Here is a 14,001-nt window from a genome sequence, read left to right as displayed (position 1 = left end):
AGTTGTTTTATTTTTTAACCTTTTTTGGATTGATCGTGACCTGGATGACTGATAATCTTCACCAACATGAAGAAGCCAGGGTAATGATGTGCTTCTGGGGAAGCTTTACCGAAACCCTGATCTCAACCCTTTCAATATGTATTGACTGATTAAAATGTTGGTAAATGCTAAGATATCAACGAATTAAAACAATTCTACCAAATCTTAGAGTGAATAAATTAATAAGTTTTTGTTTAAGCACATGAAAGTTATAAAATTAACATCAATAAACGTTCTAAAAAATATCTTGTTCAGGAGAAGAAGGAAGCTTATGCTTTATTAAATATCCTGCCCCTCCATCATTTAGTGATCAAAATCTTTTATTGATTTTCATTTTGCTACAATGCTATATTTTTACTTTTATCTCATTAGTGCCCATTTTACATACCATGAATAACACCATGACTTAATATTGGCATTTACATGCCTATTCTCACCATTGAAAAAATACATGCACACACTAAACTCTCCACACACACCCCACTCATAAATAATTTAACAAAATAAATGCATGCTCTTATACACACATCCCAAGGCTGCTCACTTCTTGCATGTTTTGAATGTTTCCATGGTTCCACACACTGATTTCAACTGATGGCTGATGAACAGGCCTTTGCTGAATGGCAATAATCTGAATCAGGTGCATTAGAGCAGGGAAACATCTAAAACAGCGGGACATTATGCCTTATGGACCAGGGTTGAAAACCATGCTGGTGTACAATAAAACATAAATTGATTTGTGGTCCAGAATAGTTTTCTTAAACTTTTCTATTGCAATTTTAATTGCTTACGTACATTTTTATAACCTTGCTATTTTATAAACTTGCTGTCATTTTTTTTCAATTATTTGCCACAAAAGCTTATTTCCTGTTATTCTTTTTTTTTTTTACATGTGTGTCTCCTTGAGGTGTCTTTTTATATTTGCAATGGGTGCTGTCAGAATTATGGCAGAGGTTTGTTGATAGTTAAAGGAAGTGAGGTGTAACTTACTGTTGGACCTTTAACCAATTTTGTGGGGATCCGTGTCAATATCTAAACCTGTATAAATACATTCAAACTTATGATGGAAATAAACAATCTGTGATAAATTTAAAGTCGTGCACCTAGTTCTTATTTTGCAAAGTAACATTTTTTTTCTTGTCCAATTATTCCACCGTGAAAAATAATAGTTCAAATGAACTATTTAAAGATCAATTTATGCCTACGATAAGTGTAAGTAATCTTCTCAAAGAAATTTTAAGTTGTCTGTATTTCATTTTTTTGCAAGTATGTCTTTACCAATGCAGTCTCAAATGAATATTTTTCTCTTTAGTACCTATTTTATGTCTTTTCTTTGTGGGAAATGAATAATAACTGCTTCAGTGTATATGGCGTATTTCGCTAAGTATGATCATGAAGACGTCTTTCTGTGTGTCCAGATGAAGATGACGAAACGGAGCGCAACACCGTTCCCCTCACGGCCCTCGCAAGCTTCTTCTCTGACGACGACTCCCTCAAACAGCAGAAGAAGACAAAGCCCAAAAAGATCAAAGAAGGCAAAATACCCAAGGTTAAGAAGAGGAAAAAAGAGGTAAGATCTTGTTCACACACAGCCCCCGTCTGTCGTCACCTCAAACACAAAGGTTTGCCAGGAATTCTGGCTCAAGCTGTGCGGCCTCATTCTTTGATTCTCACGCCATCACACTTTTGATGCCTCTGCAATTGGATCAGAGCTGCGCTTTGGCTGCTGGACTGCCTCTGTAATCGAAATGAGAAGCAGTGGACTGTTTCAGGCCTCGGGGAGGTTGGCAGCAGAGTCACGGCTACTGCCAGTGTAAGCTGTGGGCGCCAAGTGCCAGTTTAGAGTGTGGATTTGTGCCTGTGGTGCTGGTGCTTAAGGCAGGGGCTTCGGGGTCAAAGGGACAGTGTTTCAGCCAAGCTAGCAGCTGTAGTCGTAGCGCTTTGACAGAGGTGGTTTGACAACAAGGCTTGTTTATCTTTTTGATATTCAGAGTTGTAAGGAATTTTGACAGCGTTAACCCTCGTCTCTTAAGTAAGTTATTCAACAGTGAAGATGCTGAATAGCACAGCAGCATTCTTAAAATGTTGAACAGAAGGGAAATAATGTTGGTTTGAAAACTAGAGGAAGCTATACAAAAGGGGTAAAAATGTTCTAGTTATAGATTGATGATGAAGGATGAGTTTTTTGTCTATTTTTTAAACATGTTTATACTAATATCACAATTTGTTTTAAGCCATGTTACTGAGGAGGAAGTGGAAAACAGCAATCAAATCAGCAGATTGAAGTTTAAAGCACTCTGACTTTTTGCCACTAAATGCTGCTGCTTGTTACAGTTTCTCATCCGAACGTTACATCTCCTGAAGAGACGACACTAGAATATCATCACAAAACGCGTTTACGTTCATGGAAGACAAGTGATGAGTGTAAGAATGGCCTCACATTCAGGAAAAGTGGCAGTTATAAAGAGAAGATGGGTTGCCTCTGAAGAAAGTTGGAAATTTAACCAATGGACTTTACCCATACCAGATGGTTTAGCACATATGTAAACCGAATTATCAGTGTTGGTGCTACTAAGAAGTTTATACATTGATGTGGAAAAATACTATGTATTGTCAGTAAAGCACGCAACTAGTTTATCTCCAGTTAGGTAAGAAGTGTATCAGTGGCCTAGACAAAGGAAAACACGCCTTTAACCTTGTATCTTGTTTGATTCAACCAATGAAATATGCTGCTTGTCACAAGCATTTAATTTAAAAACGTACAACATATCTGTAATCCACTCTGCAGGAAAACGTAACTCAACATGTACCTGCCTTAAAGCAATAAAACTGGCAGTTGCCTTTTTGCTGACTTGCATGCATGGGCAAAGACACTGTTTAAGTTTCACAGTGTCATTGGTAAGCTTGGACCTCAATGTAGACCAAGTCAAGGCCTGATGTTGTCCAAACAAGGATTAAACCACTCTTCTATCAGGGAATATGAAGTAACCAACCAGACACGAAATGATAGGAGCCTATGTGAGCAATGGTGTATTGGTATCCGCCTGTGCCAGATCTTTTTTACCTAACTTTGACTTAATTTTGCTTTATAAAACAGTGACATCGGTCTATTAGCAGTGTCTGTTTATCCCTTTGTTCTATATGTCCTCCAGAGTCGCGGACAGGAAGCCAGCTGTTGCACTATTTTGAACACCGTATAAGAGTTTCTGTGGGACAGACTTCCACAAAACACTACAATAGTTTTCTCAGTTCACATCACTTAAAATGTGTAAGGCTTCTGTCAGCCTGCTGCAGGGCAGCTGTGCTGCTAACATAGCTCACCACCGTCAGCTTTTTTTTTTTTTTTTCCTTCATAGTAGGTACACCTCGTCCGGCGTTCTGTTAGCTGTGACATCATCCAGGGAAGACAGATCACCCGTTATTACAATATAACATAGAAAGGATTCCTGGATCAACGTGTGCTTCTGTGATTTCTGTGTCTCTGCTCTGTCTTCTCTAACCCCCAGTCGGTCGAGGCAGATGACCGTTCACACTGAGCCTGGTTCTGCTGGAGGTTTTTCCTTCCCATTAAAGGGGAGTTTTCCTTTCCACTGTCACTTCATGCTTGTTCAGTATGAGGGATTGCTGCAAAGCCATGGTCAATGCAGACGACTGTTCCTGTAGCTCTACACTTCTCCAGGAGGAGTGAATGCTGCTTGTTAAGACTCAATGCAATCTACTGGGTTTCCTTAGATAAGAAACTTTTTGACCAATCTGTATAATCTAATTGATTTGACTTTGAAAAGTGCCTTGAGATGACATGTTTCATGAATTGGCGGTTTGTTGGTGTCCTGAGTTACCTTTGTGCATTTACTCTGTTTTGACGTTACGTGTTAGCGGTTAGGCTTGGAGCATATTTCAGTGTGGTTAGTCATGTGTATAAATCTTATTGAAAAAGTTGTTCTTCTGCTTTAGAAAGTTACCACTTCTTTTTTTTTTTTTTTTTTTTGCTTTGTGAAAATTAAGGCTGAGTGTTACAGTAAAAGCTGCACTCTCTGTGCTGCAACCGAGCCAGCTGGGGAGGGTGCAACAGAAATAGCAAGTCACCTGACACAGACAGCCAGGAAGCTGTACTTTCTACCCAACAGTGAACGCCATTGTAAGGAGTGAAACATTATTATATTCAAAGCAGAAAACTGAGATTTGATGAACAAAGTAGGGTGCAAAAATTATGATGCAGTTTGGAAATGCATACACTAGGAAAAAAGAAGCGTGCTGCGGAAAATACAGCAGTGTCTTATCTTGTGATTGACATTGTAATATAAAATGACCCTTCAATAGACATGGGGAACTGAATTTTGTCAGGTATTCCTCATATACACCATGCAAAGGATCGTGGACCCAGAGCCGATACCTGGAATCAAATCAGGAGATCCTTTCTCATCTGACGACCAAGCTTGGAAACTATTGGCTCCTCTAGGAGTTTTCTAAAAATGACAACCAGGTATTGTGATAAGCAATAACGGTCAAATGAAGCACCATTATTCTGGCAACAAAGTACAGGAAACATGGCCAAAAATAAATAAATAAATCCCAATGACAGGTGAAATGTTCTGCATCACACTGAGCATTTATTAAAGCATCTTTGTGGGGCATCGTGCAAAAGTCAGCATCTAATCAAGTTATCTTGCGCTTGCTTTGGTTTTCCAAACACAGAACCTCAGTAATTACAGTAATTCAATGTAATCCCAGGGTTTTCTCTGCCTGCGTTGGCAGTGGCCTTCACAGTAGCAGCGGCATGGCCAGGATGTTCCCCAGTGTGGAGATGGAGCTGCCAGCAGCGCCGCGAGGAGCTTGACTGGTCAGGCTGCCACCCAGCCCTTTGGCTGTCTACGCAGAACTCTGAGCTCTGCTGGCTCTCACTGAGCAAACGACGAGGGGAGACTCCCTCTGTCCTGACCTCCCTTCAATATTCCCTGCTTTTTCACAAACATCTTTGTTTGTTTGTTTGATTGTTTGTTTGTTTGTGTCTTTCTTTCTTTCTTTCTTTCTTTCTCTTTCTTTCTTCGGGCTTATTTCGGCTCACGGGCACTCACTCACTCCACGCACGCACGCACGCGCCCCCCACGCCACCACGCACTGCACGCAGCACGCACGCACCACAGCACGCACGCAAGCACGCACGCACCCGGCCTGCCTGCGGCCAGGCCGCGGCGGGCGGCGGCGGGGCGTGGGGCGGGCCGCCGGAGGCAGGAGAGGGAGGGCTTTGGAGCAAGCAAGAAGAAAGAAACTCCCTCACGCAGAACGAAAGAAAGATCACTCACGCAAGGAAGGAAGGAAGCCGGGAGGGGGGGCCGGGCCAAGGAGGAAGGAGGGGAGGGGCGGGAGGGAAGTCCGGAAGGAGGAAAGGTCGAAGGGGAAGGAAAGGGGCGAAATGAGAGGGAGGAGGAGGGGACGGGAGAGGGAGGGAGGGAGGGAGGCGGGAGGGGGAGGAAGGAAGGGCCCGAAAGGCCCTCCCGAAAGAAGAACGAACGAAATCACGAACGCACGCAAGAACTCAAGAAAGCACTCACTCAAGTCAATCACGGAAGTCAAGCAAGGAAATGAAGGTAAAGGACTGACTGAGGCAGGAATCCTTCCTTCCTTCTTCCTTAAGGGAATTAATTTCCTTACCTTACCCTAAACCATCACTCCTCACTTCCTTCCTTCCTTCCTTCCTTCCTTCCTTCCTTCCTTCCTTCCTTCCATCCTGTCCTCCCTCTGAGCGGCTGCTGCTGCCGTTGTAATTCACTTCCAATCGCTCCCCAAAGGTTGCTGTCAGACCGGGTCCAAAAGTCAATTGGGGTCAGAAACTGTCAGTGGCACATCCCAGTCTGAGGTCAGGGCTTCTGGTGGGAGAAATAATAAAAAAAAAAGCTTGAGGTAACTGCAGTATATTTGCTTCCCGTTTTCTCATCTGCAGGTAAAGAACAGACACGAGGAAATATGAGTTTTCTGGCTTCACCGCTCTCTTGGATTAGAAGCCAACAAAGAGCTGTTTTTGTTTGCAGGTGGAAACAAAAAAAAGAAGCCATTGTTTCAAAACCATAAGAAATTTCTCACAGCAGGGATTTAAAAGAAGAAAAAAAATCTTATTGAGCTAGATTTTATTGAATATCCACATCTTCATTCATTTTAGATCCGCCGCGGCATCCGCTCCAATCTCCGCGGGGCGGAAACATTATAGGAAAGCCACTAATTTGATTAGCTTATCAGCGCTTATCTAATTTTCTCACCCTTTGAAAGTAGAGGCAGCCTCTTTACTGCTGTGCGGAAGACGCATCTTTTCATCTATGATACGTGTTTAATGTTGAACTCTGGGCCACCACCAGGTTGTTGCGGTTCCAATTCCATCTTGTCCTCGCGGATGCTCAAAGTGGTAGTTCTGCTCTTTTGCTTTTTCCTCCTCCACCTCCAACTCCATCTCCATCTCCACCCCCATCCCCCATCCACAATCTTCAATTTGCTCTTTCTTCTCTCCCTTGCTCTCTCTCTCTCTCTTTCTCTCTCTCTCTCTCTCTCTCTCTCTCTCTCACTTTCTCCATCTTCTTATGCATAAATGAGATTTGTCTAGACGGGTGCTGGAGCATGGGCTTCGCAACCACAGGCCTCTGCATAACAAGCTCGTTATGCAAACGCGTCTGATTGGATGGCGCCGTTCCATTGGCTGCCACTGTGATGGAGTGTGTGTTGGTGAATATGTGTGTGCGCTTGGTGGTGGTGGTGGATGTGTTGCGTGATAGATAGATAGAAAAAAAGAAAGAGGGGAGGGAGGGAAAAAGAATCAGGGAGAAGTTGGGATGCAGACTGAGAGAAAATTTGAAGAGGTGGATGGGATGAAGGGGGAGAACCCAAAGATGCGAAGACGAGAAAGTGAGAAGAAGATGAGGAGAAAGTAGTGAGGGAAGGGGGGGGGGGGCAAAATCTAGAAAGAAAGAGAGGGAGCCAGACACTGCTCAGATTCGGTCGCCATGGCAACACAGCCAGGCTGCTGGTAGGGTTGGCGGGCGCTGCAGCAACATGAGCCTTACCACTGCGCTACAGAGCAAAACGCCTGCAAGTCTCTCCACGGAGCCGGGCGGGCCTGGAGAGCAACAGGCAGCGAACTGAGCACGAAACCTCCGTGCGCTCACATCACTCCCCTCCCTGTGCACACACCTGTTTAGTCAGGTTTGGTCGTGCATTTGGTGCGACTGCAAAATCCTGGAGAGATGACACCTCCACAAATTGATACTTGCAACTTGACACATTTGCAACACACAGAAGGAAAGAAAAAAAATTAATTAGGGTTGACATGGACAGGGAGAGAAGGAGAATTCCCTTTTTCACAAACCCACGGTATATGTTACCGCCGGTGAATTTCCCTCTCCCTTGATCACACAAACAACACATGTTAGCTGTTAAGCTCACACAGCACCGCCAGATGTCCCATATTAAACAGGCAAGACGCAGCTGAGTCTTTGATTGGCTGCGAAGCAAACGGTGTTCTGTCTCTTGCTTTCACTTCATAGTCAGCTCTTTAGGAACATGCACGATGCATACCGCGCAAATCATGAACTCACTTTTAATGGTTCAAACATAATTACGTGTCCAACGTCACCTGCAAGCGTTCTAGCATCATTCAAGCATCAGTACTATAAAAGGATCCAAGGCTACCTTATAAAGCGCTAAAGCTATTTTAGACATACTGGCGGTGGTGTTCAAAGAGGACGCTCTCTTGAAAAAATAGAGTCCTTTATAGCATTTATAGCTAATTCTGTCATTATGGAACAAGAACATAAAGCAATCTAGACTGAGACAGTTTTGGGAAGAGGGATTGCAAGTTTTTGTTTGAGCACGGTCCTGTTGGTGTTAGGTTTAATGAACAGAATCTGACTATAGTACCTATGGATAACCAGTGGATTTCTTTGCATTTTTAGTGACTTGTGCCCCTTTTGGTTGATCAAGTGATAGTCATGCCAACATATTTAGACCCACAGCCTCAGTACACACGCTCATTGGGATGCCAACGTCCATTTAAGACCTGGATGAGATGACTGGGTGTGTTGGTCTTAGAGAGGTTTATTTGACGTCGATGTTCTTTCATGATGTAGATTTTGTCAAACAAAGCCATAATTTAGGCTCTGGTGGTGGAGACGTTTGGTGAAAAGGTAAAGCTCCCCTCAAGGCAGTTGAGTAGCAATTTTCCACATTGTTGGTGTGCACTGCAAAGACAAGGGCTCCCAGCAGCAAGCTTTGTGGCACATGTTGACATATTGAAATGAGATGACTCAGAATCAGCTTTGTTGAACAAGTTTGTTTGTAATTTGACTTTAGTTTGACTTTCCTCTCAATGTACAGACTCTTTAAATATTAATACATATACATTGTGGGTAATAGATGAAACTTTTTAAAGAGAAACGCTTATTTTTGCCTAGTATATTTGCCTTGTGCATTACCTATTTATTATTGACGTGAATGTTGATATTTTCCTTAAAAATGTTTGTTGGTTTAATTGAGCATAGACGTTTGTTGTGGTATTACTTTATTGGCTGTAGCCGCTTAGCAAAGGTATTTTGTTTTTTGACTAGGGGCAGACAAAATAAGATTTTATCTTCTTTCTGCTTCCTTTTGCTCACGGGAAATGTACGACAGAAAGTGACTGTTTTTTTGTGTGTGTCTTTTTGCCATGGTGCAATGAATAAATCTGAAATCTGAATTAAGTATTATGGAAAACGAAGACATGGTTGAATTTACATTGTGTTGATTCCCAGAAGATTTGCCTGGATCGTTGACTGTTAAACGTTCATTAGAGAGACAGGCTGAGGGATTTTGGAAGTGGCGTCCCGTAGCGGCGACAGACTCATCACCACCCAGGGTCGGAGTAACGGCGACGATGTCATCAGCTCAGGAGTTATAAAAAGCAGTCCGCTGGGGTGCAGTCATTTGTGTAAGAAGAGAATAAGGGCTGGGGTTGAGCAGTGGGTTGGACTTCCTTGTCCTGTAGATGTTGGCCCACCTCACCCGCCGATGCCCTTCAGTCAGGAAGCTGGTGATCCACTGACTGTAGGCTATGTAGGCTTGTGGTGGAGGATTTCTGGGTGGATCAGATGACCTGAGGGTGAATTAAAGCAGGCTCATCTGCCAACCGCAGAGCCTCCAACAGGTCCAACATGTGTGGTCTTTAAATCCTGTAATGTTACCTTTCTTGGGGAACAGGATTATAGTGGTACATTTGAAACTGTAGGGAATATCGCACAAGTCCAGAGACTTAATAAAGACTTGAGCGAAGATGGGTAACAGTTGGTTGGGCTGTCAGACAGGAGGGGGACACACCATCAGGTCTTTGGAGCTTCCCTTGTTTCCTGGTCCTAGAAAAGCCTACTCACATCCTCCTCAGAGGTCTTTTCTTAATGTAGGTGGACCGAGGAGACGAGAGTAGTCAGTGCAGGGAGATATTTTGTGTGGAAACGAGAAGTGGATCAGTCGTTGGTGGGAGGTGTGAAGGGCTGCTTTTCAAACAAATTAAATTGTCGCTGTTGGGCAAAACGCTCAGTATCTCCATTTTTAGTCATTATTATAGTTTAGTGATAATCAACTCTATTTATCCCTCTTCACATCTGTCTGGGGTTTCAAATTCACAGTGGAAAGAAAGAAATTGTTACTTTGAACAAACAGTATAAATTCACAATTTTTTTTTCTTAACATCCTGGATAGTAAAGTTTTTGGAGAGCCAAGGTTTCTGTCTGACAGCAGTAAAGTCATGGTTGTGACAAAGCAACACTTAAAAAGTAGGTAAACTTTGTTCTCCTGGTTTATTGCACAAGCCTAGACATGAAGACTGCAACAACTCACCCATGGTAGTTCTTTCACAGGCGGTGGTTATGGTGCTATCTTTGTGGAGTGGTCTGTTTTAGGTCTGCGAGGCACTAAGTGGTGCTCAAGATTTATTGACGATGGCAGCATTTCAGCACAAAGCAAAAACCAAATCTAACTTCCTGTATGGATAAAGTATTCACCTTTGCAGCACGCATGCAGCCCTCCTCAACTTCTGTCTTTCTAGTCATTTTGCATCATGTCACAAAGACATGATGCAAAATCGTGTCTGTAGGGTGTGAGTAAAATAAAATAAAATAAAATACAACAAACAAAAAAAACCCCAACAAAAACAAAACTGAGACAAAACTGAAAATGTCTTAAGTGAACAATGCTAACGTTGAAAAGGTTGATTTTCTTTAAGGTTACTGGTTGTAATATTAGCAATCTGCAATAATTCCTTTACTACCAGCCAGATGGGGTCAATGGGGAGAGGTGTTGATCAATCATTTCCTATCCTCAAGGTAGACAAATCCATACAGTAGTGTTACTGACATGTTTCTAATAGTTAATTGTGAAGTTATGCTGTTCACCATGCTTAATACGTTGCTGTAGAAAAGGAAGCTTTACTGACTTTTTAAAATTCCTCAAACAATACTGTGGCACTTTTGTTCAAAACTATGTACCAACCTGGGAAAAGGAAAAGGGCTCAGTTTATTTTGATCAATGTAGGTCAAATTAAGTCAAGTTTATTTGTAGAGCACATTTCAGCAGCATGGCAGTTCAAAGTGCTCTACATCCTAAAAACAGAAAAGCATCAAACAGATCGAAAATGGTCTCTGGTTGTGAGACCAGTAACAAACATTAACTTGTGTTAAGTGAAAACATCAGTACACATCAAACGTGTTGGTCTATATAAGTAACTATATTTGGTCATCACACTATGTGTATTTGAGTAAGATACGTAAGGAGGGAACACTTGGGCATCTTTATGCAAAGGTATATCCATGTCTGATAGTACAAGCTTTCTTCGCTTTTTGATGATGCCCGGTATATTACTTGGTGTTTTTCTGCCACCTTGTGGTGGCTGCATTGCATTAAAGCCAGGCGCCCGCGCAAACCAAGGCATGATTAAAAAGTAAAAAACAACACAGACGAAAAAACAAAAAAAAAACATGACCATATTTATAGAAATGTAACATTAAACATACGTTTTTATTTGTACAGAAAGTGCTTACGGAGAAACCGTGGTTATTTCAATTTTTTTGTTAAAAGTGTGTTTATTTAAGCGTGTTGCCGTCTCCTTGTTTTATACCTCAGGGAGGACTCCAGGCGAGACTTGACAGTGACCTGGAGGAGATCTCAGAGGTAGAGGAGGAACACGAACGGCCAGAAATTGGCTCCGAGAGCGAGAGCAGCGCGTATGGCCCGACCAAAAAAAAGAAGAAGAAACCCCGGGAGAAAAAAGAGAGGAAGCCCAGAAAGAAGAAGAGAGATGAGGACGACGATGAAGACGACGACGACGATGGCAACATGAAAGTAAGTCCACAGTAACACGTCTAATGTACAAGCGGAAAGTATCTTCTACTCATGTATAGCCGTAAGACTTTCAGTCATAATAAATTCTCCTGGATGATGTCGTGAGATGCATTTTATTTGGCAACACTTTACGGTATTTTGTGCTGAGAGAACAGAAAAAAAATCTTAAGGTACTCATAAGAAATTCACGTCTTTGAAAAGAAATGTTCACATAAAAATGGCCGGTTTTTCCCCTGGAAAATAAAGTGATTTGATTTTATTATTATTATTTATTTCAACACCAAAAATGAAGTTTGTTTTACTAACTATACTCAGGATATTGACAAACTAGCCCTGGAATATCTATTTTTTTTAATCCTCAGCCAGCCCTCGATGGGGTTTACTGGTATGTGGGTCGCTGTCATGTTGCAGGGCCCAGTGCTTCTTCATGTTGGATATTTTTCACAGCTGGTTTCACATTGGCACCCTCTGATACGCGGTATAATTCATAGTGCATTGAATGAGGCCAGGCCCTGCTGCAGCAAAGAATCCCCAAGCCATGACACTTCCAACTACATGGTTTACAGCTGCTCTGAGGCTCTTTTTTTCTGGAACGCTGTATTTGGTTTATGACAAACACGTCCACTGTTCTGGTTTCCAGGTAATTCAGCTTTACGTTCGTCTGTCAAAATAACATTATTACAGACGTCCATGTTAGCATCCAACTCAAGCGTGGTTTTCATGTTTTTCTTATAGAGTGAAGCTTTCATATTTGAGCTCCCATTAAAATAAGACGTCTGGGGTGATTTCATAGCAACAGTAGCAAGAGCGTTATGTATGTGGGTCCTGCGATGAGATTTTGTAGTTTTTGAAAATGTATTTTAGCTATGGTCTGCTTTCATAATGAACATGCTTGAATGGTGAGACGTGTAGACAGCTTTCCAGACACTGAGACTGGTATTTTCAGATTACTTTGAGACCCCTTTAAAACCCTCTCCGGACCAATAAGCTACTGCAATCTTCTTTATGAAAGTGTTCACTCTCACTTTAAGAGTCAGGAGCACACCGAACTAAATGCAGATAACACAGGGCATATGTCCTTCGGATTATTAATCACGTGCGTCCAATGTGACATGGCTGTGTGTTATTTTAGCCATTTTAAGTGGGAATAACTCTGACAGGGTTCTCAATTATTCTTCCCCAGAAGTCTCTGTTTTTTCCCAGTTTTTCAGTAAATTTTAAAAGGTCTTTTCACATTGTTTATACTACCTAAATATCTTACTATTATTGAATATTTTATAGGGTGGCCTAATTTTTTTCAAATTACTGTGAAAATGATATATTTTACTCCTGCAATTTAATGGCTGCTGTTCTTCGTATCATAAGATGGCTTTGAGTTTCCGAACGTTTGCAGATTTCAGCACATCTTAATATAATATCTGTTTGGATCTCCAGTTCTCCAAACAATCATGTCAAGAATACAAGAGTCCTTCAAAGCAAAATGCTAATTGCGCTGAACGTTTCTTACTCAGACCGCATGGAGCATCTCCAGAAATATAAAAGCATCGTCAAGCACTTTAGATAAGTGGATGTAAAAACTGTATTCTTTGATTATTATTAAATCCATGATGACGCTTGTCTTTTGCCCACTAGGAGCCCAAATCCTCCAGCCAGCTGATGCACGAATGGGGTCTTGAAGATGTTCATTATGGTTTCACGGAGGACGACTACAAAACAATCACCAATTACAAGGCTTTCAGCCAGTTCCTCAGGCAAGCATCTAAAAATTCCTTTGGTTCATTTGTTTTCTTTGTTCGTTAAACTGCTTTTTTCGTTTTCCCACATCAGTTGTTTGACGGAGGTCCCGGTTTAGAGTCTTCCACAACACTCCTCAGTGAGACCAGAGTGCAGCATGACAAGCTAACACTGCTCTTTTTGTTTGAGCTGGAAAGCTCGGCTGTTGTCATAAAGAGTCTGTCTCACCTGGGGCTGTCTGGCTCGGCTAAGCCTCTGCTCTGACAAAGTGGAGCATGAGCTCCTGCGGTGCCCCCTGTGTGTAGTCAGCTGTTCGTTGGATGCCTGTGACAGCCTGAAGCCTTTGGGACTTAGCGCTCTGACCCACTATCTTTTACAGGCCAGCCTGCCAAACCTCAAGCTGTTGCCCGACAAATCTAACACGCGACACACTCAGCCCAAGGAAGAGAGAATAAAAACTGAAGGGGCAATGGGGCGTCAGTAAATCAGGACCCAGTTCCCTCCAGCGCTTAGCGAAACGGGAAATTACAACAGCTGAAATAAAATGTGACATAATAAAGCTGCTGTTGTCGTTGTCTCCTCTCCCTGTGGCTGCGCCCAGGCCCCTCATTGCCAAGAAGAATCCGAAGATTCCCATGTCAAAGATGATGACAGTGTTGGGAGCCAAGTGGCGCGAGTTCAGTGCCAACAACCCGTTCAAAGGTGCATCTGCCACCGCCGTGGCCGCCGCCGTGGCCGCCGCCGTGGAAACGGTGACTGTGGCTCAGCCAACATCTGTCAGCAACAGCCAGCTGAGCTCTCAGCAAGGCACGTTAAAAAAAGCCAAAACCAAAGAAGGAAAAGGTAAGACACACTTATGTGTGACGGAACACTCAC

General features: G+C 42.5%; 1 protein-coding gene across 3 annotated transcripts in view; it reads left to right on the top strand.

Moving 5' to 3' along the window:
- Positions 1-14,001, top strand: part of chd5 (chromodomain helicase DNA binding protein 5) — a 63,408-nt gene that overhangs the window by 16,525 nt on the left and 32,882 nt on the right. For all 3 annotated transcript variants that reach the window (XM_012881346.3, XM_012881345.3, XM_012881347.3), the window contains exons 2-5: positions 1,458-1,609; positions 11,173-11,391; positions 13,024-13,142; positions 13,727-13,968. In XM_012881346.3, the coding sequence (XP_012736800.1) occupies positions 1,458-1,609; positions 11,173-11,391; positions 13,024-13,142; positions 13,727-13,968 (732 nt within the window). The remainder of the gene's footprint in view (positions 1-1,457; positions 1,610-11,172; positions 11,392-13,023; positions 13,143-13,726; positions 13,969-14,001) is intronic.

Source organism: Fundulus heteroclitus, chromosome 20, assembly GCF_011125445.2.
Source record: "Fundulus heteroclitus isolate FHET01 chromosome 20, MU-UCD_Fhet_4.1, whole genome shotgun sequence".
Taxonomy (NCBI): Eukaryota; Metazoa; Chordata; class Actinopteri; order Cyprinodontiformes; family Fundulidae; genus Fundulus; species Fundulus heteroclitus.
The sequence above is the reverse complement of the archived record's forward strand: the minus strand, read 5'-3'. Positions and strand labels throughout refer to the sequence as shown.